Consider the following 26,289-nt stretch of genomic DNA (forward strand, 5'->3'; position numbering starts at 1 on the left):
GTACACCAAAATTGGTATGACATAACATGACTGTATGACGAACATAAATGACAAGTCATAACATGAAAATTATGACAATACATGTCATGAACGGCATGATTTACATGCCACGGTCTTTGTGCTCTTGCGGCTGTTTCGTTAACTTGATACAGTAAAAGCTCGTTAATTCGGATTTCTAGGGACCGGAAAAAATGTCCGAATTTACAGAATGTCCGAATGATCGAATGGTCGAAATAAACACAATAAATGCAAGAGTTTTTCCAACATACCTTTAATTTACAAGGTAATCGCGGATGCGTCTCTGTTTTCGAGCAGGAATTCGCGCGGACACAATTTTTCTGAGCCCTTCAAGGTGCTCAGCTGCCCGCATGCTGTCTTCAGTGCCAAAACAAAATTCTTTGTGGACGACGAGGGCCTCCACGGCTTCCTTCACAGTACGAGGGGGCCTGTGTGGCTCATAGTGTGGCTGCTCCTCTTCAGGCTCTTCGTTCTCGGATTCATCGCCATGCATCACTTCCTTGATGATTTGCTCATCAGTCAGAGAGCCGGCAGTGGCAATGCCATCAATGCCGATATAATCGTCGAGTGTCACTGCATCAGGCATAACACTTCCGAAATTCTGCCCGTCGTCGGCACAGTCGTTCGGCGATACTTCGGCCACTGCGGCATCGCTGGAGTCAGGTACAACAAAGCTACTGTGCCTGAAACAGTTGGCAATGGCGTGCACAGGCGTGCTCTGCCACACATACGCGAAGAATGCTAACTGCGCTCAGGAGGCTCACGTCGTATTGTTTGCCGACGTCATTTCACAGGAGCTACTTCTTGTCGGGAGAGCCCATTTTTCAGGGCACGCAAAATTTCTACCTTGGTGGTGAAGTCCTTGGCCTCGTACTTGGGCCGCTTCGCCGGCGTTGCCATCGGCGGAGAGTGCGTTCACACGAGAAGTCAGCACAAAAGCACCAGCAACGATCAAGCTAAAGGAGCCATACTGAATCGTTCCTCGATAAAACGGCGTTCAACGATGCAGCACACCAACGGGAACAAAGCAACAAAAATGACACCGCACATACCCACACATACCCGCACGCTATCACACGCGAAGAAAAGGCGTTCAACCAGTCTCAAGTTGAGCCAAGCCGATAATTGATGTGCATGGCGATGCAGCGTTTGAGCTTCACTTTTGTTCTGAAGGGTTCTTTTTTCATTTTCGAGCCTCGCCAGCAGCCCGAAAGTCGCCAAATTATCCGATTTGCGGTCAAATCTGTCCGAAATAACGAGCGCCCGGTCTCAGAGTGATGCATATATTTACAGGGACCAGATGACGTGTCCGAATTAACTGATTTTCCGAATTAACGAGAGTCGAATTAACGGGCTTTTACTGTATATACCAAAATTAGTATGGCGTGACAAGAGTGTTATGACAAAAATATCTGACAGATTCTATCGCGCAAATCGTGACACGCATGTCATATAGAGCATGATTTACGTGATATATTCTCGGGGCACTCGCAGCCATCTAAATAGATGGATATGCACCAAAATTGGTACGATGGGACATTTCTTTGTGGCGAACATAAATGACAGGTAGTAACATGAAAATCATGACATGCATCTCATGTACAGCGTGATCTACATGCCATGCTCATGGTGCACTCGCGGCCGTTTTGCTAGCTTGGTGTACCCCAAAATTGGTATTTCGTGACGTGACTGTATGACGAACATAAATGACTGATGGTAACGTGACAGTCATGACATGCAGTTCTGTAGGGCATGATATACATGCCACACTCATGGTCTGCTCGCCGCCGTTTCGCTAGCTTGACATACACCACTATTCTTGTTGTGCAAAGCGGCTGTATGATGAACACCAGTGGCAGATGGTGACTTGACAATCATGACATGCATTTCATGTGCAGCATGATTTACATGCCATGCTCATGGTGTGCTCCCGGCCGTTTCCTTAGCTTCATATACACCAAAACTGGTATTGTGTGACGTGACTATATGATAAACATAAATGACAAGTCCTAAGACGCAAATCATTACATGCTTGTCATGTATGGCATGATTTTTAATAACTTCGTCTACCAGATGTACTGTTTTTGTGAAATTCTTGCTGTCGTTCGTGAAGCTAAGCAGCAAAATAATCAGTTCGAGAAACTCTAGACAAACGTAACAACGTGGTTTTTGTTTTGCGGTTAGAAGAGAATTAGCTATGTTTAATATCATTGCGCGATTTGTTGGACACAGTTCTTGACCACGTCTTCCTGAAATAGATCTTCTACACACGAAACGACAGAACTTTTTTTTTTTTCGCCATTCGGCTTTCATATCGCACATAGTACACGAAACACCCCGTTGTCTTACGGAAGTTGTAACCTCACGACAAGGATCTCGCCACGTCCTTTTCATATCAGTGTTCACTGAATGTTCGTGTTTTTAAAGGCCGGTGCAGAGCACAAATTAAATGTATCATGCTGGTTACCCCACTGCGAATTGAGGGACTTTTCGTCCGTGCTAATAAAGCTACATCAACTGCAGCAATCACCGTGTTGAGCCGAGCGACGAGGGTAGTAGTTAGACCAAAGATATTGTTACGGGGAGGATTTATTCTCTGAAAACTGATCGAGCTAACGCTGCACAGAGCGCACAGGACTGCAGGCCTTCAGGGCAGCACCAGACTCAACCCCACAACAACGTTGTCGTCTTCCTCCATTAGGTGTCATTTCAGTGCCCGTGCCGGAGTGACATTTCCATACCCGTGGCAATATCATATTAAAATATAACAAAATGAAGCGAAAACAACACAAGTGGGTCCTCGAGTGGTGCTTGGATATATTGCACTTTATCGGCCGTACTTGACCGCTTATGTTTGTTCGCTAATCTGGCCACATCCGATTGTCGTTCGACTGCGTGGAACAGTGGGAATTCTGGATACATTGCCGCACTTGCTGGTTTAGAACCTGTAATGTAATACGAACGATATACCTTGAAGAGTCCGCAACCGCAAACGTTCCGTGTTTAGTGATGCGTGTCGCACACTCATTCAGACAGCAGTTTCCCTTTTTTTTGTATTTGTTAGAACAACCAAAAATGGCACAGTACTTTCCCGTTGACCTTTCACTGGCTGACATCTCAATAAAAGAGAAGAAAATCCGCAGGTCGACCTAAAGCACACAAAAATTATTTGACAGCACCACTCATCCAAGCACCCAGCCCGCATACTCCGCGCCGTCATGGACGAGCCAGAAAGGAGGAAAGCGCTAGTTGCCAGACCGGTCCTCCTTGCCCGATGCAAAGGTCTATATCGCGCAGGACATGACACACAGTAATAACAAACAACAAGGTTTATTCCGGATTTCCAGAATAGGTTGGCCCCGGGGGAAGTGGTCTTATTTCAGATTTCTAGAGTAGGTTGGCTCCCGAAGAGGTGGTTTCGATGCCTTGTCGGCGGGCGGAGCAGGAGTCAAGGTCGGCAAGCAATGATAGGAACTATAGGGGTAAGGTATTTTACATTGCGCTCCCGCTCGTTGCTTCCTTGCATCTGTCTGTATTTGCTACTGTCCCGATCGCTTCTCTCTTCCCGGCCTCGCATATGTGCCCGTGTCCGGTTTCAGCTCCTGCCAACGTCAGTCCCTCCTGCCAATCAATGAGCAGTCTTCCGCAGTCGAGAACCGTTCGGAGGTGACAAGGAGCTGGTGCACCTCGTATGGGAAAACGGCGGACTTCCCTCATTTTCCACAATACTGAACAGTGTCATGGACCCACCGTGGTTGTCTAGTGGTGATGGTGCTTGACTACTAACCCGAAGGTCACATGATGAAATCCCAGCCACGGCAGCTGCATTTCGATCGAGGCAAAATGGTAGAGGCCCGTGTAATTTAGGTGCACGTTAAAGAACCCCAGAAGTTTCCGGAGCCCTCCACTACGGGGTTTTTCATAATTGTATCGTGGTTTTGAGATGTAAAACCCCAGCAATTATAAACGGTGTCATGCTTGATGGCAAGTATGAAGGCACCAAATGGCGGGCACAAGTTGCTATAATATGGGGCAGTGTTTATGAAAGCAGTGATTCCACTCCTGCGCCAACTGCGCCAAAGTGCGCCAAATTGTATTTACTGCGCCATCCTGATGATATCGACGAAAATTGCGCCAAACTGTGCCAAAGTCTCGGGTTTGGGGGCCGTCTGTCACCGGCAATCGCACGGCCGGCGCGTCAGAGCATGTGCAGCTTGAGCTTGGGGCTGCCAAAGTCGCAACCATGGACCAAGAATTATTCCGCTGAATACCGTATTTACTCGAATCTAAGCCGATGTTTTTTTCGAAAAAACGATGTGCGAAAGTGGGGGTCGGCTTAGATTCGAGTACAATGAATAGGTTTTTTTTCTTTTCTGGCCTTGCGAATTTTGGGGGTCGGCTTAGAATCGGGGCCGGCCTAGATTCAAGTAAATACGGTAAATAGCGCTCGCGCGTGTGTCCCGAATAAGCCACGATGTCATGCACAGTGCCGACGCAGCTTCTGTTCTGCAAGTCGGCTCGACAGCAAAACGCGCTCTCCGCAGAGGCTCGTGACGTCTAGGCCTCTCGGTAGCGAGAAAGTGCGACGGCGATTCATGGCGCACGTCGTCTGTTCTAGAAATGCTGCTGATAGCTTGTTTCAAGCGTCGCACGGCATGTAAGGAAAGCAATGTTCAGTAATAACTACATGTGTGCTGCTAAAATGTCTGTCACTTCTGTTTCCGGACATTGCGGAATGAAATCTGGGATCGCTAGCAGTAGATATATAGGACAATATCGAATTTTCCTTGCTTCGCGTTTATGGAAGACCACGCGAACGGTGGAAACGCGTTCACACTTTTCCTCAGATATACTTTATCCATGGATCTTCATTCGGAAGAGCTTTTTCGTAATTGCTTATACCAGCACGTCCGAGTTTAATCACTCTGCGGTAAATACGTCCCCCTAAAAGGCCCTGAGCTCATGTGCTAGGGTTCCAATTCGAATTTTTTGCTTGCTTTTTAAAATGTCATCTCATTAATAAAAGCATATATCCTGGTTGGAGCAGCCGCAAATACGCAGCTGTCAGTAGCGGGCCCGTCGCTGACGGCACACAGTGAAGTGGCTACCCCATGCTACACGTCCGCCCCTCGCTTTCGGGGGTCAATAGCTCACGGGTAAAAAAACTCAGTTTCGCTTAAGGGCGAAGCAATGAATGCGATACCAACAAATTGTATTGTTAAACGAAGTAAGGCTAGCAGCTAACTCTTTTGGATTCGATCTCGCGTAACTCAACAAAACACTGGTTTAAGGGAATATGGCCGCTCCAGGAACGAAGCGTTTTCTTGCTCTGAGTTCTCTAAACATGAAGTAAGCGTTGAGAGCACAGCAAGTTTACGAGCCGTCTCCTGATGCCTCGAGATGGCGCGAGCGCGAGCGACTGCGCCCTTCGAACGATGCGGTTCCCCCCCCCCCCTGCTCCCCTGGCGTCCTTTCATGCTCCTTACGAAAGACGGGCGAGGCGTTTCCTCTCTGTTTGATGAGCAATCGACGGCAGGCCCGCACGCGGAAAGATGTTATCTCATGCGCTGTCCGTGCGACGGAGACAGACGGCCGGCTAGCTTAATCTCCGCTTCAGCCGCGTTCGTCGCCAGCGCTCGCGAGCTTTTACCTTCGGCTAGAATGCGCGTGGTGATGTTATTAATTTGGTCTTTATACACAAAATTACGGCAATGGCGACGGCAAAAATCCGCCGAGAGTGTCCATATAATTGCTATCGCAAGGGTCAATGTACAGGGCAGATTTTGTGCCCCCCCCCCCTGCCCCCCCTGTGTGCACTTCTATGCTCCTGAGTTGATTTTTTCCATGAGATTTGCAATGAATCGAAATATTTCTAGCCTTCATAAGAGCCCCATATTAATACTCAGTTGCTTGAATGTTAATGCAATATGCTTCTGTATTGCACTCCAGGATGTAAAATTCGCTGCTCCAAAGTGCTCCCAGATGCAAGATTATCTGCTCCAAAGTGCTCCAAGATGAAAATTTTGCTGCTCCAAAGTGCTCCAAAACTGAAATTTTGCTGCTCCAAAAATTGCTCCAAATCAGAAGTCCTCGGTAGCATAACTGGTTATATTCTCACTGACGGACTCGAGACGACTAGGGAGGCTGTCCCTCATCCCTTCCTCTTCTCTGTATGCTTTATTAAGGCCTCATAGCCAGTCTGTGTGTAAGCATGTGAATGGAAAAGGAGGAGTTCCACAGCACTCTGGGAAAGCTGGTGAAGTCATTCGATCAAAGTTTGAGAATCTCTGTTGTATACATGTGCAAATATCTAGAAAAGCATATGGAAAGATGACCGAGCTTTGATAGGTAAAGCGCCACACTTGTAATGGGCGTGATGGGCTTGGATCCCATCTTCAATTACCTCATCTCAGTTAAACATAGCAGTTAACATTTCCCATGCTTGATCAGTCTCCATTGTTTGCTTTCTTCATGTAATTGTAATGTGTGAAAAACCCTCATATTCCCTTCTCGCTCATATGATAATTTGTGACTTATGATTGCACATTTGCTTACAGGGTAGCCGGCTGGAGGACCAGCGCAGCAGCATGCCCACTCTGCAGCGTGCCCCAAGCGCTCCTGTGGTGCCCAGCTCACGATCGGCACCAACAGTGCCCGACGAGGACTTTTACTCGCTCATCCTGCGTGTGCAGGCAGGCCGCATAGAGGACCAGCGCACCTCCTTCCGGCCCCCCGATGCCGCCCCAACCACTTCGTCTGCCCCCGTCCGGGCCAGCCTCAAGGGTAGTCTCAAGTCGGCCCTACGGGGAAGCCGCCACTCCAAGTCCAAGCAGTGAAGGCAGTACATGTTGCTTGCCAGAGGGTCTTGCTCACAAGAAGCACGATTTGTGTGCTCTAGAGTAGCCACACAGGTGAGGCCTCTAATGAATTCCTGACAGATTCTTAATCATGTCCACATAAATGTAAACCAACAGAAGGCAGTTGTGGTCAAATGACTTGGCAAGGAGAAATCGTAATGTTGGTGCCACCAAAGACCCCTAGTTTAGTTTGACTCAGTTTCAACTGTCCATACATATAACTCATTTCATTTTATTGCATCTTGTGCATAGCATATGAGATGTATTGATGACATAGCGCAGTGCAGCAGTCATTGTAGTTTTAATTTTATAATGTTTCACTGCACTGTGTCACAAGATTAATGCAGCTTTATTTTATGCCGATACTTTCTGCCATTTTTGTTTGTATGCAGTGGTAGTCCAACAGCGCATTGGCACATTTTGCCGACTGATTTGTGCTTTCTTACATGAACTTGCATGCTCTAGGGGATGTGAATGAAGTTACATTGTTCAACAGCACTACAATAATGAGATCTGCAGCATTTGTACATATGTAGTTTCCTTGCAAAAGCAACCTTGGTTGGCATATGGTAAAGACGTTACTTGAATTATTGACAGCTGTTTGTGGTCATGCAGAATTTATGTAGCCTGGTTGTTTTGATTCAGTGGATATACTCGTAGAAAAAATTCAGGCACAGTCAGTGACGTCCTTAAGAGAAAAACTTGCCTGCAGTGATATCATGCTGATGTTTGCAGTATGGCTGATGTTACTGACATCTTTATAAAAAAATACCACTTCTGTGTGGCAGCCAGCATGGAAAAATTCAGCATTTTCGTAGTAGTTCGTGGGAAGATATAGATAAATTTTGCTATGTTTGGGCATAGCTTTGTGGCATACACCTGTCGTATTATTCATATTAGAAGATGACACTTTGTTTAAAAAAAAACATTTCAGTCATTAACCATGTTTAGACATATGTTTTGTAATGCTCATAAATAATGTTAAGTTAGATAGAATTTTTATCTCCCTTTGTGACAACATTTCCTCAACAATATTAATTTAAGATGAAAGTGGCATCAACAGCCATTTCTACTGAAAAATTGCTTGAATATGTTAATTTCCTTGCACAAGTGACCTCCTTCTGAGCAGCAAGTTCAATTAATTTGTCATTCCACAACCTTTAGTGCTGTTAAAAAAAATTAAACAGCATCAAGTTTATCTGAAGCCATAGCTTCATTTCACACAAGAAAATAGGATTGATATGTAAAGATTTTCAAGCAGGCATCTCCACACAACACCACTATGAAAATGTGTGTGCTTGTGCTCAAAGCATGTGCAGGGCAAAGAATGTGTTAACATTTTCCTGCTGCATTTTGTGAGCCCTAGCTATGAGCTGTGAGCCCTTCCTTGAGCTCGAGATCCTCATCTTAGTATGGTATTTGAATTGTGTGTAGAAACCAGCTTGTGAACTCTGCATATTATCGACTGGGCAGTCTAAAATGAGCTCTAATTGCTATTTGCTAAGAGTAATTATAGCATCACCAGTTTACATTCATAGTACCAGTTGGAGTCACGTCAAGTGTGAGGATTCATCAGTGGCATCACAGGTTGATGCTATGACAGTATGGATTATGGTTGCAAGTGAATGCTGGCAAAGTGTTGTATTTAGTTTTTTATTTGTGAAACATAAAAGTGCTGCACATTAATGATGCTTCAAATATCATATCTTTGTATGTATATCTATCAGTTCTCCATGTCTTTGTGAAATGGTATGACACTTTCCTTTTTGTTTATTTTTCGAGTGGAGCAAAATGTGTTCTCCTGGATTTTCTTCTCAACTGAAAGTAATTATAGCACCAGTTTATTTACATAGACAATGAAATAGCTGTTTTAGTAAGCTGTATGATGTATGTAAATTATATTTATTTGTGCATTACTATTTGGTTTTCTTTACATGCAGCATATTAGTCTCCAAATTGATTATCAAAGTACCTCATTGAAATTAAGGGCTCTGAGTGCTATATTTAGTTCCCAGTACTAGATTTACTGCTACGTTAGTGATATACTGATGTGGTGACATCGCCTGTGTGTAATGTAATAAACCATGTGAGCCTGAGTGCTCTAGCCAATGCCACATGGTGATTTTGAATTCTTGTAGCTTTGTATGTCACTGTGAAACAACTTTCTATTGCTACAGCTACATGGAATGGCTAAATATAAAGCATTTATTTATGTTTTGATGTCTTTTCTTCTGTGTTACTGCTAAATTTCTTGTACAACCTTTGCCACAAGTTTGCAGGCCACAGTGCATGTGACGAGAACCCTCATCAGGGCATGTAATGGGGTGCCTGTGGTGCTTTTGGGGTGTAGGGAGTAAAGATAGTTCATAACTCTAGAGCTTCGGGGTGCTGTGAATGCTACAAGAGCCCCACTATGTAGCCCAAAAACTGCTAGAGTCATGTGATTTGTGGCCTGTTTTGCTTTTGACAAAGATTTCTGCTTAAATAGCAAACGTTTTGGCCTGTACTCGTCTTTCTGATTGTGCTCAATGCACGTAGTCTCTCTTTATTTTAATTTGTTGCACATCTGGCTGTGGTAGGAATGCAATGGGTAGTTGGCTAAGGACTTCAGATGCTTGACCAATGGAGCTGACCAAAACTCGTTTCAGGTAAATGCACTTTTTCCTGACATCCTCTATAATGCACAGAAAATGAGTGAGACCAATGCCACAGCCTAGTAGCACAGTTATCACATTGCTATGAAGCATTGGCAATATATATTTGTGATTTTTCCTAGAGGTTCGCACATCTTTTGAGTGATGAAAGTGAGGAATTTCCCCTACTCGTGTAATGCTGATATTTGTGATTTTTCCTAGAGGTTCGCACATCTTTTGAGTGATGAAAGTGAGGAATTTCCCCTACTCGTGTAATGCTGGTGTGCTAGTTAAGGTGTGACCTTGTGTGTAGTATCTTGCACAAAAGTAAAACTTATTCGAGCACCAACAATCTTGTATGTAGCAAATTTCCTCTGGAGACAACATTCCATTTTCAAGCTGCTGTGTCTAAATAGTGGCGGTACACCTGGCATCTTAGAGTTGAACAGTGCGGCTGAACAGGTAGTGCATAAACTTTCCAATACTTCCTTATTTGGGTCCAGAGTAGTATTTGACCAATACTTTCTGGTTAGGAATATGGCTTTTTCTATACTTTCTGTTTAGGAATATGTCTTGTTCTATGTGTATTCGCATTCTTTCATAGGCTCAAATGCATAGCAAGTAGTAAGAGGAACAAGAGGCTGTACCATACAATCTGCAGGTACTCCTTCACTTGGTTGCTCTCTTCTTAACAAGCATGTTTTTATTTGTGAGAGATTCTGGCCCTTTCTTGGTAAATTTAGCTTCATATCTGTCATGTTGTAGCTAGGGAAGCAGACATGTTGGACACTTCTTTGTTTACATGGGATATGTAGTCAGCATGTCTTCATCTTCATACATAGTCTCTTGAGCTGAGGTATTAATTCTGTGATCTAAGGTTAGCAGAATTGCAGCGTGATAAAGGAGGGAAACAGGACTTCTGTTGAGGTGCCAAATGCCAACAGTGGTGTCATAGCCTTACACACCTACTTAAATTTGCCCATTAGTTCTTAAATTTCGCTGCAGTTTTAACCTGGTATGAGAAAGACCTGAAAGAAGCCTGATTAGATTGCTGTGGCAATACCTTTATGCCCCTTTTCATTGACTTTGCTCATGATCTCATCACTGTATGACCTGAAAAGCATCTGCAGTTAGTTTTATTCATTGTATGGATTTTTTTTCTGTCACATAGAAAATGATGTTGCTATTAAGCAGATTTATTTTTTTTTTTGTAAGACTAAAATCTACAGGGTGAAAATCCTATATAATTCAGTCTATATGCGCTTATTCTGCAGTAGTTTCTAAAAGATGAAAAAAAAAATTTTTTTCTGGAACTATTTCTGCCTGTTGGTGGTACAGCGATAGTGTGTTCATTAAATTACAATGATATGGTATACAAGCCTAGCAAAGCCTCATTAATAATGCCGACTATTGTGTTATTGGTCACTGCTGCTACCGTACCAAGTGGCGAGTCAATGCTTCATACAATGGTGTAACATATAAAAAGTACCATCAGAGCATATCTATTATGCTGTTGTGGAGGAGGGTACGTTCTTCTTTTCCATTAATCCAGAAACTATGTAAGCCTCCTCTTGAAGCTTTATAGATTATCTGTCTGGAAGTCTGATTATTTGTTATGTGCCAATATAATGCTTTGTTGCCAAGGTTCTTGCGGCTGCTCATTTTTAACCACACATGCCAAAGCTGCCAAGTTGATGAGAACTTCATGTAACCTCCCCCAGTGTTGCTTTCTGTGAATCTGCCAGTACTAACGTCACATGACAGGTAGCGTAGTCCACATTAGGTGGTGCCACTCTGATTTTTCATGTCATAGTTTTTGCTATGAGTGACAAATTTATTACAAAAGCTTAAGTCTTCATTGTCCTTTTTAATGCCAAATTTAGAACAATACAAGCAAAAAGAGTCACCTAGTGGACAAGCACGCATCTTTCTAACTGAATCTCAGATGAGCCTTTTTGGTGAAAATCTAGGAATCCCACTGGATATTGGTGGCAGCTAAAATAATTTTTTCCTAAAATTTATTTCATCAGGGAAGAAAACAATTGGTGAACATATTGTTTACACTGTTGTGCTGTTCTTAGAAAACAAAGCATTACGTTTTGGCGTGAAAAAAGGAATGCAAAATAAGAAGTTTATTTTCATCTTTCAGCCAAAGTAATGGTGAATAGGCTATTGGAGCCCAGTTGTAAAAGCACCTGTGTCAGCACATATTTATTAGTGTGAGCACTTGTGAAAAGCTAATGGCATTGAGTCCCTTAATGACAGATAATCTTCTCGTGACAGTAAGTCCACATTATTGTCAGCTTCAGCGCATTCAAGAGTTAATGGAGTTGCAGAAGTGTGTAGAGTCATGTTTGAAATAACTTGCGTGATTTCTCTTCACATGGTACACATACTGAAACCACTTGCATTCATTTGCCATCACCTGCTGTGGTAGCTTAGAAGGTAAGGTGTCGCGCTGCTATGCTCAAGGATGAGAGTTCAATCCCCGGCCATGGCAGTCACATTTTTATTAGGGCAGGATACTAGAACAACTGTGTAGTTAGGTTTAGGTGCAAGTTAAAAAACCCCAAGGTGCTCGAAATTAATCTGGAGTCGCCCACCATTGCAATCATATTGTTATGGCTTGTAAAACACTAGAAATTCATTGATTCACTTGCCATCACCTTTCTGTAGTTAATCTGACATTTCATTAAATTTTTCTCATTCAATTTAGATTTGAAGGTTTGGAATCGGTGCTGCTCATTGGGTGAGGTTTTAAGTGTCATAACCATGAGTTTATCATGAGGCACGCCATAGGGCAGAATTTGGATTAATTTTGGCCCCCTGGGTTTCTTTAATGCACACTTAAATATAAGTACATGTGTGTTCTTGAATTTGGCTCCATTGAAATATGGTTGCCATAGTAGGGAATCGGTTGAGTCCTCAAGCTTAGCAGGTGACACCTTACTGCTAAGCCGTTGCAGCGTGTCGCCACTTATTGGTTTGGCACTGTTTCAATGTGCAGTATGTCTAGTTATGAAGCCTTTGACAAAGGCAGCAACTTCAAAGGAACAAATGTCATGTTTCCCAGCCTGCAACTTATTTTAATGTCTTAACCTTTTTTTTAAAGCATTTGTTTGCTTCCTTGTGTTTTAGATTGTATTGGCACAGGGCCATGTTTGTTTTTCTCCCTTGATGCCATGACACCATGTGAAAGGTTTTGCTTCACGGTGATGATCATTGTGCAGTGTGTTAATGTTGGCATTTGTGCTTTGTGGACATTGAAAGCGAAATCCAAACCCTCAACTACTGCATAGAACCAGCAAAAGAGAAATGTGCTTTGCAGCTTGTGGAATGGAGATTGTGTTGTGCTGGTGATGTGCAGGCCTCCAATAGAGCGTCTGGCTTGTAGTTCTGAGCCCTAGGGCAGAATCGCCTGCCTTATCAAGTCTTTGAGGCAGCCTTGCCAGGCATGCTTCAGCAGGTACCTGAACTGCTTGTCTTTTATGGTTTGTAAAGCGTCCCTTTGAGAAGGCTTTTTCGTCTGGCACATTTCTCTCGTCTCTTGGTGATGTAAGACGCCTGCTGCATGATAATGTGCATACATGCCAGCCATCCGTGTTTTCCGCAAGTTAAGACCTCAAAGGTGTGGCTATCTGTCCGTCAGTGTACTTAAATGTCTTGTGAACACTATTATGAATATGGAAGGTCAGGGTGGGTGTTGTCAAATTTGCATTTATGAAGCGCACACACAACACACAGGTGCACATGTAGTTCGCAGTGCTGAATGAAGTAGCTGTCACTGGAAAATTCTGCACACCTCTAAGGCCACTGCAAACAAGCCAAGGATAGTTTTGGTACCAGGGAGTGACCAACACCATTGCAATTAGTATATGATGTCAACATAGTCATGAAAATTAGACTGAAGCTGTGCTTTAAATAATAAGCTTAAATTCATTTGGAGTGTGTCAGTATTTTTTTTTTGAAGATTCAGTGCTATGACATGCCTGATGGAGTTCATAAACCTCATATAATGATTTTTTAATAGGTAGATGAATAGACCACACTTTGGAAATTTGGAGCATGTCAGTAAGCCTTTATTTGCATTGACCTTTGTCCTTTGTACAGGCAAGAGAAAAAGAAAATTAAATAGAACATTTTACAGCGTAAAATCGTAAGCCTGCTTTTTAGATGAACTTGTTTTATGTTCCGTTAGCTTATGGCTGTGCAGCTAACAAATGTTGCTGCTCCATTTCTTCACAGTACAAGGTAAATTATGTTGTGATGAAACAGGACATTACTCCCTTATATTCATATATATCTCTATTTTTTTTTTTTTGCATGCTAATTTGACGCGCTTTACAATTTTCTTGAGAAATGGCACCACACAAAGTAGTAATGTTAGAAGAAAAAGATGTACAGACACAAACACAAGTGAAGGGAAACAAACGTTCAACTTGTCCATTTGTGACCATCTCTGCATGCCTGACGTTTTTTCTAACATCAATTCCTACCAACCAGTTGAACTTTCTGTCATTCTGGGAATAGTGTCCTTGTGTTCAGGTCTTAATTTCATATTTTCTTTTGCCCACCATAGGCTTTGAGCACTGCAATTACTTGCTGATCACCTACTGTGACTAAAGTATAACTGCAGGGAGTAAAATATAACAAAAAAACTGTTGTAATATGTCTGCATAACTTTGTTCTTATGTTTGTAAGGTAAAATGAGGGCTTTGAAACATATTTGCATTACCAATCAATACTAGGTAACCTCAGTATAAAGACATATATTCTGCAAGTGTGCCAGCTCTGACTGCATCAGATGGTTCAACTTGAAGTGCATTTAATTATACTTCTGAAGGTGCTTACTGCTGCACCAAATTAAGACAGCCAGCAAGTTAGGCTACATTGTTTCATAGAGGTCTAGTGCTAATTAAAGTTGAAGTGAGTTTGGAGATTAAGTAAAGCCCAAGTCTCCTAGATTATTGGTAGCAGACAATTCTGTTGCAACTAGAGTGACAATCTCTTAGTTCCAAGAAACTTCCTTGTAAAGTCTTCAGTCAGCTGGGCACTTGGATACATCCAAATGCTTCCAGATTCTTGTTGACTTGCTATGCAAGGCTGTTCTACGACCACTTGGGTGTGGTTGCTTAGCATGCTTTATATACTAGGAAATTTTCAAGCATATACATTAGCTTGTTTTATGGCAAGACATCAAGAAGGAAAACATTTAGCAAATTAAGAACATGTGGTTTTGGGAGAGCAGCTGAGGATTGAACAGATGTTGCAGCTATGGCCAAGAGTTGATGCAAGGTTGCTTCAGCCTAATGGAGGCTCTGCATCAGACCAATGCATTGTCATGTCAGGGCACTCTGTATTGGCCATTGTGCATCCTTGTGTGTATGTGTGTGTGTGTATATAATATATACCTAAATATATGCGTGTGTACGTATCAGCCTGGGAGGCATTCATGTCCTAATGTCCCTGTATGTTGTCATAGCCATGAATTATGTTTATTAAAAAATTCACTTAGTGTCCATCTCGTACAGGCGTCTCGTATATACATTTTAAATATATAAAGATATAACCCAGCCGCATATAGGAGCTCAGTAAAATTGTTCATGCTTCATATAAAGTATATTTTTTAGAAGAAGAAGCAAGCCAAAACTTTACTAGTGGTCATCTTTTCATGCAGCCAAACTAGTGCAGGCTGCATCCGTTTAGCGTTTACTGCTTGTTACGCAGTTGTTGCATGAAGTGAACAGTTCATGTTAGAACAAATGTTATTTCTTCGTGTTCAATATAGCACCTGCCAGTGAACAAGATGGACTGTTTTTTTTTTCTTTTTCTTTGGATTGGAAAAGAGAGTAATTGTTGTAACAGTGTTGATTGTTCACTCTCTGTAATCATGTTGAGAAAGCCTGCTATGCTGAATGAGACTGTTGGTTCCTCTGCAAGCAAATGTCATTTTCAAGAACTTCAACCTACTGCATTGTGTGAACTTTCATCCAAGAAAATGCATTTGTCAGATGCCCGTGTGTGCAAATGTTTGCACAATAGCTGTTGTTGCGACCGTCAGCAGTTCCCAGTGATAACATGAAACAATACTGTCTACTTGGAAACTGTCAGTAAACTGTAGACACTATGTTGTCAGCTGGTGAGGGAGCTGCCATTATCCCAAACTGAAATTCTTCCAAGCTACTACAGTGTGAACAATGTGAGTACCTGTATTCAACTGCCTTCATTATTTCTAGTGTTGACTAGGCATTGCAACAGTACTTCAGAAATGAACTGTAAGCTGCCCATACACATATGGAAATAAACTATATAAAAGTATGATATCTGCTCTTCTTTGTGCATAGAAAAACCTTTTGTAGATTAGTAGAATGCACAATGCTTATTGAATTCTTTCCCTCTGCCGAAAACGTAAACAGCCATATGCAAAAAGACATTCCCCCTTGCATTTCAAACTGCGATATTCTTGCAACTAGTGAAAGTATTGCTGCTTGTTTAGCTATATGTCCTTTGGGAACTGAACATGAAGAATAGCAAGTACTATCAGGTATTGCAAAAAATGATAAATGTAAAGGAAGGGTCTGAAATCAAGAGTTCGACGAAAACTCGTCTGGTCGGGAACAATCATGGTCAAAAGTAAAGACGCCGACCAAAACTTAAAAAATATAACAAAGACGTTTCGGCTCCCGTATGGGGGCCTTGTTCACAAAGATTTGTGAACAAGGCCCCCGTACAGGAGCCGAAACATCTTTGTTATATTTTTTAAGTTTTTGGTCAGCGTCTTCTTACTTTTGACAAAGGAAGGGTCTCTTGTTAGCAGTTATTCCATGCAAACTCCCAACATTAATGCTCAAAGACTGTTTGTCTTTTAACGGGAGACTGCTTAATGCATGGCGAAATGTCATTTGATGGAGAATTTAGCTTTACACATTTTTTACCAGCATAAGCACCACTTGAATTTTGCTGTAGGGCACTAAACCACGTGTCAGGCATTGCAAAAAAACAAACCCTTACAAGAAAAAATTGAATGGATTGATTATTAGCCAATGCTTGATCTTTTGTAGGCCATTGAAAGTGGCCAATGTGGCCTATATTTGGGACGTTTGGGAAAACAGTGCTAAAGAAAACGCAGAGATGGAGGCACATAGCAGATGCAACAGGCATTGCTTCCCAAACATTTGACTACAAGCCAACTCACCCATGTCAAACATTTGACCATAAACCAACTTGCCAATATCAGTCCGTTATATTTGGGCATTTTTTTTTAGAGAATTGGCTTCCATGGTAAAAGCTTCAACTTTACGTCATTCGCCCTGCCACGGTTGTCTAGTGGTTATGGCGCTCGACTGCTGACCCAAAGGTCACGGGATCGAATCCCGGCCGCGGCAGCTGCATTTTCGATGGAGCCGAAAATATCTGAGGCCCGTGTACTTAGATTTAGGTGCACGTTAAGAACCCCAGGTGGTCGAAATTTCCGGAGCCCTCCACTATGGTGTCCCTCATAATCATATCGTGGTTTTGGGACGTTAAACCCCAGATATTATTATTATTAACTTTACGTCATTCAAATGTTTAAGACTTGTACTGTCTACCAGAAATGTCTTATAGTATATCTATTGTAAAGAAAAGCACATAGATGAGTAACTTGTAAAAGACCTGTTTATTTGCTGCTAAAAAGGCACACTTTGTTTGGCTGTGATGCTTCACACTTTTTTTTCCCCTCATGAACAGACTGAAAAGTTGTCCCTCGTGTTACATTCGAATATGGTAAGTGTTTGTGGACACTGCACTCGTCTAGCTGTGGCTGTGCTCTTCAGCAGTGTTCTTTGGTACAGGCTTTCTAAGCTAAAATGGTGCAGTGATTGAATTGCAGTAATGATCAGTAACTCTGTCCATGGACTAATCTATGTCACTGGAGAAAAATGAGCACTGCTTTGTGCTTACCATCCTTGAGCAGATCAGCATTCCACCCCATGCAAGAAGCATCATGATTACCGTAAGAGATCGTGCAAATTCAAGCAAGCAGCAGAGAAGAAATCGTGGAAACAAATGCGCAGCTGCTTCACAACTGTTCACTTCATCTACATCAAGGATAAGAAGTTACATTGTAAAGAAACTGAATAAATTGAATTGAATTGAAGTGCTCATAATTCAGTGTGGAACATAAGTTCCTCAACAACAGTATGGCAGTCTTGTTCTTGGAAGACATCACAGAAATAAGCAGTGCATTTGCTAATCGGAACCTCGCAAAGCACCATCAGTGGAGAACAACCCAAAGTTTGTTAGCTGCACCCTGCTGAAGCACTGGTAAACTAAGTTGCTTCCTTCAGCAATATGCCTACACGCTTCTCTAAATCTTAAGGGATAGAAAAATGCCTATTTCAAAGCATTGTGTAGCCACCAATGAAGGCCCGACCCAACCATTGCAGCTTGTACCTTGTTTCAGCATAAGCATGATACAATCGAAACAAAAGTTCAAGAAATGCTTTACAAAGATATATTTCAACCTGTCCCAGGTCATTACAGAGGGCTCCTAAAAAAGAAAGACTGCATACTGCTGTTTTGCATCAATTATTACTGCCATCTTCTCAATAGTGAGAGGGCATCAGTATTTTTGGAAGGTGCTAGAAATGTTGACCACTACTCTTTGGTTTGATTTCTAGTATAAGCGAAGGTCATTGAATGTAAAAAATGCACCCACCATCAATTTTGTCAGAACTGGATTAAGCTTTCGAAAATTGAGACAGCTAGGCTTCCCTGTTTGGTCAAAAATCCACCCACAAACAATTTTATTAAAACGAAATGAAGCTATCCAAAATAGAAAAATACTGGATTTCCAAAGGCCATAGGCTTTTTTTGTTCAGAAATATACCCACAATCAAATTTATTGAACTGTGACGAAACCCTTCAAAAAAAAAATCCAACTGCGAAATCTTAATTTTTTGATCAGGAATGCACCTAAAATCAATTTTTTGAAGGGACCCTGAAACGTTTTTTTTTTGAAATTGAAATTATTAGATCAAATCATTCGCACCACAAATTAAGCGATGCATCGTGTACAAAGGCAGATATACCCTCGTTCTCACCACTGCCCTACCCCCTCAATTCATCGAACATCCGTAGGCTAGCGCATAGAGTTTCCTAAAACTACTAAAACTACGGGCTAGCGACAGCGGCGCACTTGACGAGTTGAGCGCGGAGTAGTTGGGATCTGCTCCGCCAGGTACCGCCACACTACCAGCTGTTCTTATTTTATTCTCCTAAGGCCATGAAGCATGTGGACAAACAAAGTATTAGAGAATGATCACTGATAAGCATAAACTCGGGCAATGTGGTTGTGTCTTGGGAGGGGGGGAGGGTGAAGTTACAGCCGCAGATGCGTGGATCCTGGCATTTATCGGATAGTGAGAACCCGATGCTCACTGCAGTGACTTGCTCAAGCATCTCCGCTTGCCAAATGCCTTGTAAGCCTTAAAAGATGTCGCACCTTTACAAGTCACCAATCGCTAGATTTGCAGCCCACAACTCAGCTAGGGTTATTCATGATGTCCGAGAAAAGAAACCTAGAGATACACTGTCACGCAGCTCGTCAATACAGAGCACATTGTAACACAGGCAGACGACGCTCGCTGCCAACCGGAAGTTCAGTGACATAGACTGGACCCTAGATTTCCCTTGCCTGCCGGATTATCGGCGGTCACGTGGGAAGCGGCCGTCGTCGGAACTGCGGTGGTGGGCCACTTACGTAGGGTTGTCTTCAAATAAGTTTTTACGTTTTGGATCTTATATGCAACAAAAATAACCTAAAAAGTTTTAAAAAGGCGTAAACGCAATTATAATTTACTGTATTATTAATTCAGGGAAAACAGTAAAACGTTCACAACGTCGTTTCATCGCTTCTGCAGTTTTCAAAAAAATCGTCTGCTACTTCAGTCGTTCGCTGCGGCTGAACTGCTCCGTGGCATGGCTGCCGTAGCGCCAGGTGGAGATTGTCGCTTCCTTTCAATACAAGGCATGGCCTCCGAGATCAGCAAGCGCCGCGGTTGCCAATCTCAAAGGCCAAGTACAAGGACCCTAACCCTACGTAAGTGGCGCCGCCATAGATGCAATGCTACGTAGAAAGGATGCGGCAAGTAAAAAAAATGGTTTGGCCAAGCCGCTACAATCTGTAGCGATTCACATATTTAAAGTCTTGTAATAAATTACACAGTTGACGCAGAGAGCTTAAATTGTCTGCAAATTATTCTTAGGACTTGCTTTACCGGCACCGGCTTAATGCATTTATACAAAATCGTCAAAACTAGGGGCGTGCGAATATTCGAAATTTCGAATATTTTCCGAATAGTGTATGCTTCACCTCATCACATCTCGGTATTGCGGCAAAGCTGCCTTTTAAGCTCCGCTACTGTCGCAAATGTATTAACTCGAGAAAACGCTGGTTCCAACATGGAGATGAAAGATGTGGCAGAGGTAGGGGCTCAGTTGATGCTGTTTTGGACCTGAAATTTGGGCAGGGAGTCCGAAAAATCGGACGCCGAAGCTTTTTAGCATTCAAAATTCCAGATATGTTCATATATATCGATGTCTGTGAGGCAGATTTGGGACTCCAGACTTGAAGGGAGCACACCGCTTCCACAGAAGTTGAAAGAGGTTGAGAGGCTGAGGAAATGGCATCTTTGCCTATCACGTGTAAAGTGTTGTCGGCAACAAATCGTGTACATAAATAGAACTCGGCCTCTACATTGCCTCATTCTTGATAAGAACTATGAAACACCACCCCGCCAGTGCTTCATCAACCTAGCGAAAAGATGCACTTTCATGTTGCTATCTCATAAGAGTATGCTTAGGAATCCTCTCTAACTTTTTTTTTCTGCAATTTTGCTTCGAAGTATTCGAAAAATATTCTAGAAATATTCGAGAAATATTCTAAAATTATTCGATTCGATTTGCACTCAGACTTCAATATTCGAATTCGCTTCGCATCCAAAATTTTGCTATTCACACAGCTCTAGTCAAAACCTTTTAGGATCCTTTGTTTAATATGGAATGATTTAAACAGAAATCAGAAAATGCAAGGCTTCCCAAGGCTACAGCTAGGCTTGCCTTTTTGGTCAGGATTACCCACAACCAAATTCATTAAACTTTGACAACACCAGTTTCACAAATACAAAATTTACAAAGGCTAGGCTTATGCTTTGTTCAAAAATACACCCACAATCAAATTTGTTAAAATGGGACGAAACTTTCAAAAATTTGAAAAATTTTCCTCAAGGCTTACGTTACCTTCTTGGTGAAAAATAAACCCACAATCAAATGAATAAACTCAAAATTACAACAACAATCAAATGAATAAACTCGTCAAAAAATACACCCACAATCAAATGAATAAAAATGGTCTATAAAACCTTTTCACAGAAGGCTCCCTGGTCGCTGCCATAATCTCCTCTGGGCTGGGGTAAATAGGTGCTAGCCCCCAGGAATGCACTGTTGAGGCAGGACGTCAGCCTTTGTACTCACGTGCCCTAGCCCAAAATGGAGGTGTTTCTTCTCTCCTGTGAAAAGGTCTGTGGCTAGGCTTACCTTCTTGGTCAGAGGTACCCACGAACTGGAGTTATGAAACTGTGGTTAAACTTTCGAAAATAAAAACTACAAGATTTACAGAGGCGTAATCATAATTGTTGTGGTTTTATGTCCCTAAACCAAGGTATGATTATGAGCGACGCCGTAGTGGAGAGCTCCAGAAATTTTTACCATCTTGTGTTCTCTAACGTGCACTTCAATCTAAGTACACGGGCCTCTAGCATTTCGCCTCAATTGAAATGCAGCTGCGGCGGCTGGGATTTGATCCCGCGACCTTCAGATCAGCAGTCGAGCACTTAACCACTAGACCAGCGTGGCAGGTAGGCTACAGGCTTGCCTTTTTGGCCAAAAATACACCCACTACCTAATTTATTACAATAGGATGGAACTTTCAAAAATCAAAGAATGGAAGATTTCCGAAGGCTGTAGTACATGCCTACTTTCTTGATCAGAAATGCACCCACAATCAAATTTATTAAACTGTGACGAAACTTTCAAAAATGAAAAATTACAAACCTACCTCATACCCATGAGGACCAAGTCATCAGCATGCAAGTCATCAGCATTTCATTATCCTTGAACATTGAACTTTTTGTATCATTATTAGCGAAGGAGGTGGCAGTTCAAAGCGGATTTCATAGAACAGCTTCTCCATTTGTGTGCTTTGTACCTCAAAAACCCAAAGCCGCATCTTTTATAAATGAATAGTCTCACTGAGCACACCAATTAAACAATCACCATCATTGTGTTTTCCATGTATGTTGTGTATGATAAGAAGAAGTGGGACAACGTTCCACCTTTATTACTTACACATACAACATCGCCAAAAACACCACTGGCTACAGCCCTTTCTTCCTTTTCTACAATTAACCACAGTATACACTTGACACTGTCCTTCCTATCTATCATCATGACAACACTGCGGTTGCTGAGACTCTCTCTCCCCCTTGCCAAAACGGCTCGCTCGGTTTGCTTATCTGTGTACTCTGCTGTTACATGAAAACTCCAAAGTATGCTATGACATTGACCTTGATCTGGCCTCTAAAGGACGACAAAATAATCTTTAGATGCACTCAGTTGCAAAAGCAGGCTTTTCCACAAAACAACACCCTTGTGACACAGCAGCTTTCATTGCATTGAGCCATTCTTAAGTCATTTTTTGCATCATTTGCTTTTGGCACAGCATCCAATCAAGGTGGCTGGCCCTGGAGCTTCCTAGATTAATTAAAGAGAGCTTCTCAGTACATCAGCTGTTTTGTCTGCTACTGAATCCCGCTGGTCACAGAAACAATATCCACTGATTTTACCTACATAGTGTGTGCCTTCAAGCGTGCGGTTTGGTTCAAGTTGCGCAAGATGTCCGGAGCAAAAAATACATGAACCTTAATTCAGCTTACAGACTGCAAAACCTGAGGCAGACTAGAAAAAGTTCTGATACACTTGAAGTCCACAACGTAAACCCTAGTCTTATTAAACAAACATAAGCATCTTGTTGTGCACCCTCAGAGATAGCATAAAATTGGTGCCAAAAGGTAGCAGGGCGCAGGACCTGCAAAAATTCTAAATTTCCATAAATCTTGGGCCTGCAATTATGACTCAGTATCTGCAGTACGAGGGGGTACCCAAAAGTAACCGGAATAGCGTCGTGATGGGTGAAACAAGCGTATTATGCAATTTTCCATCTAGGTGAGCGCTGTCAAACTTTTTTCGATTAAATTGCGTCCTGTGGCATCTCCCAAAAAGGTTTTCTCTGGGTACAGTGATTTTTTTTTTTTCTCCGTGAAATAAGTTTCGCGCGCTTGGCGTTTTCTTTCGTGATCGCCGATTGAAGCAAACAGCAGGTGGCTGTGAAATTTTGTTTCTTGCTCTGGCAAAATGACTCAAGAACTGTTGCAATAATAAACACTGTTTACAGGGATGCTGTGATGAGCGAGATTCTCATCAGGGTTCATAGCAACGTTGAAGAAAAAAATTCAGGGGTTTCTAAGGACTTTCAAGCAACTAATGAATAACTTTCAAGGACTTGAAACAACACTTGTTGAGAACTTAGAAAAAGGAAACACCAGCTCTTACAGCATGAAACACATGTTTCATTGCACACAAGCCAAAGCAGGCACTTTTTCACAATTAATAGCCAACTAAAGCAGTTCTTGCAGTTCATTTCTTTGCTCATATTTCGTTCACTGCGGGTTTTATGGCATTACACTGCTTTCAGCACGTTTCAGTATTCTTCTGCTAGTTTGCTTAATTTAAAATGAATCACCTCACAATATGGAATTATTGCATGAGCGTGCGTGCACGTATACCCCCCCCCCCACACACACACACAAATGTGCACTGCCAGCCTTAGAATTTTTTAAACTTATATGAATATATAGATGACATAATTACTGCTAATATAACACAAAAACGCAGGGAAGAAACACAAACATGACAACACGGGCAGCACTTCCAACATGAGCAGCGTTTGCAACTTACTTTGTGTCATTTTAGGGGCAATTATGTCACATAGCAAGTACCAACTAGGCCATGAACAGGTTCACCTGATGAGTATATATGCACATATATTTACAAAGGGGTCAGGCACCCTTCCCTCCCCACTACCACAAAATAAAACCTCGTTAACCCTCTGATCAAAAGTAGGCTCGTGCGAATATAACTTTCTAGGCCCAAAGTGAATGGCAATTAGTGTCGAATAATTTTGAAGTGAATTCGAATAGTAGCAGGATTTGAATAGTAGTAGGATGCAAATTATATGTGGAAGAATACCTTAAGTTTTAAAATTGCTCATACTTAATTAAGCAATATGCTAATAAAAAATGACTGAGTGCAGAAGTGTGGCTTCGTGCAGGTATGGATTTCCCCTGACAAGCTGGTGTCACGGCACAGCAGTGAAACCATCTTTAAGGCAGGTTACATGTGGTAGCATACGTCTATTCGTTATTTTTAAATAATTTCAAATTTTAAATCAATGTAATAGCGAATTCGACAAATGTTAATATGTGCTCGATTATTCTCACAGAACTATCCAAAAAGCAACTGCTAAAAATTGGCTCGACAAAACTGTATTCACAAAATTCAAGGACATTTAAGGACCTAAAAAAATTTAAGGGTTTTCAAGGCCGTGAAAATGCTATTTGAAAATTCCAGGGTTTTCAAGGGTTTTAAGGACTGCTACGAACCCTGTCTATAAAAAAAAGAGGGAAATGTTGATTCGTGACAAACCTCGTTCTGGCCGTCCATCAACTTCTCAAATGGACGAAAATATTGAAAAATTTTGCGCACTTGTGCATGAGGACCGATGACGAACCATTTAAGAGTTTGAGCAGTTGCCTGGTATAGCTTGGAGCTCGGTTCAGCGAATTTTAATAAAAGATTTGGGGATGAGAAGGGTCATTGAGAAATTTCTGCCTTCAATTTTGACAAATGAGCAAAGAGATGGCTGGGTGAAAGTAGGCCGCGCTTTGAAAGAACAGCTCCAAAGCAACCCAAACTTTTGGTCCAAGGTTGCTACTCATGATCAATCATAGTGCTATTCTTACACCCACGAAACAAAATTTCACATCCACAAACAGTTCACTTGAAGCGGCCATCACAAAAAACGATGACTGCACGAAACTGATCGCACGAAAAGACCACTGTACCCGAAGAAAAGCTTCCTGGGAGAATCCACCGGATGCTATGTACTCAAAACGTGTGGCATGATGCTGGCCTAGTGGGATAATTGCGTTCTACTGTTGCTCCGCCCAGTGAAGTGTTATTCCGGGTGCCCTTAGGTACCCCCTTGTACTGTGTGCTATCAGCACTGCATCTGTTTTTTAATGGTTGCACATCCAATTCTGCATAGGAACGTCACTTTTCCGTGAAAGCTGCACAGCATAAACTTTTGGCACCTACAGAGCACTTGCCAACCTCCTGGATTCTTCAAAGAACTGAACCTTGCCTTCAAAAAGTTAATCCACGCAACTTATTATACATTTTCACATTGAAAAGAACAAGATTGGAGTAAAACATAAGATGCCTTCTTTATAGTGATAAACAGAGCCACACTGTCAAACCGTAATAAATCCTAAGTTGCCTAGCATTAATTTTGATATATCTACTGACCAGGCCATCATGACGAAACATCTGTTGACTCGAGCACAGAAAAACATACTTTTAGGAAAAGGTATGTGAGGGTTCTGAACTAGAAGGTTCTAAAATACTGTACAGTGTTCTAGCACATCACCACATCATTAAAGGCCCTGGACTTGCTGTTAATAAGGTTCACACCAATAAATTCTGAAATAAGTTGCAATAAAGAGACATTACTGTTTCTGAAACAGCTGAATGATGCTACACTACTGAATTAAACACACCCAACAAATTTTGGAAAGAGTATGTACACTGGGAACACCACACAGAGCAAGTAGTAGTTTCATTCAAAACACTGACTAAAATAGATTCATATATATTCCTGACAAATTCTTAAGCAGTACTGCATATGTAAATGAGTTGATTTAAGTTAATCTGTACACTACAAGATACAAGACAACTTGCCAACATGGTAGCTCACATGAGAAAACATACTGCATAAGTACAGTGGCTTTACATGTGATATTTCCCTCAGATTAAGTTTTTATTGTGCCGTCAATTGTGTGTGTCATAGTGATCCCCTTAGTTCTGGCAACACAGGAATTGTGTTCTGGTCAGGAAAGAACTAAAATTCACATCAACACTCCGATATCACATTGAAACAGGCTTTTTTCATTTAAACAATGCAGTGTAAAAAATTTCTTTTGCCAATTTTTTTCATTTCTTCAGTTTCTTTGATAGAGCTCTTAATATGCACATTTTTTTTCTATATTTACATACAATGTCAAATTATTCTTAGTACAGGTGATGACAAAGGATCCACAAAAAGTGGTTCACATAATGCCGTAACGCAGTGAGTTTAACTAATTGTACAGTCAAGGTTTGTGTTTGGTAGGTCCTCAACTGTCTGTGCCACAGCCTTTATGAGGTAGGTCATGGTACCATAACAACCACTAGGTGCAGAGTCATAGAAGTGCTGGCAAAGATTCGCCACTTTGTTGCATTGGCCTTTAGGGACACCATCCGTGGCACAACATAAGGTCGCATCACCATTGCAGAGTTTCTGCAAAAGAATTAATGTGAAACTCTCACGGAGAAGAGGAGTTCAGACTCTTCATTCAACATCAGGA

General features: G+C 41.9%; 2 protein-coding genes across 4 annotated transcripts in view; one reads left to right on the forward strand and one right to left on the reverse strand.

Moving 5' to 3' along the window:
- Positions 1 to 15,827, forward strand: part of LOC119400455 (G-protein-signaling modulator 2) — a 77,707-nt gene extending 61,880 nt beyond the window's left edge. Inside the window, exons 12-13 of one of the 2 annotated variants that reach the window (XR_005185094.2) lie at positions 6,576 to 9,653; positions 9,733 to 15,827. Coding sequence is in view for 1 of the 2 variants with exons in the window: in XM_037667504.2 (XP_037523432.1) it covers positions 6,576 to 6,854 (279 nt within the window). In the remaining variant the exon portion in view is untranslated. Of the gene's footprint in view, positions 1 to 6,575 lie in introns of both variants that reach the window. The other variant, XM_037667504.2, reaches the window with a different exon arrangement.
- A 6,056-nt stretch (positions 15,828 to 21,883) lies between these two features.
- LOC119400430 (probable phosphorylase b kinase regulatory subunit alpha) overlaps positions 21,884 to 26,289 on the reverse strand; it is an 84,003-nt gene continuing 79,597 nt past the window's right edge. For both annotated transcript variants that reach the window (XM_037667470.2, XM_037667480.2), the window contains one exon: positions 21,884 to 26,222. In XM_037667470.2, the coding sequence (XP_037523398.1) occupies positions 26,019 to 26,222 (204 nt within the window). In that variant the 3' untranslated portion in view covers positions 21,884 to 26,018. The remainder of the gene's footprint in view (positions 26,223 to 26,289) is intronic.

This window comes from Rhipicephalus sanguineus, chromosome 1 (assembly GCF_013339695.2).
Source record: "Rhipicephalus sanguineus isolate Rsan-2018 chromosome 1, BIME_Rsan_1.4, whole genome shotgun sequence".
Classification (NCBI taxonomy): Eukaryota; Metazoa; Arthropoda; class Arachnida; order Ixodida; family Ixodidae; genus Rhipicephalus; species Rhipicephalus sanguineus.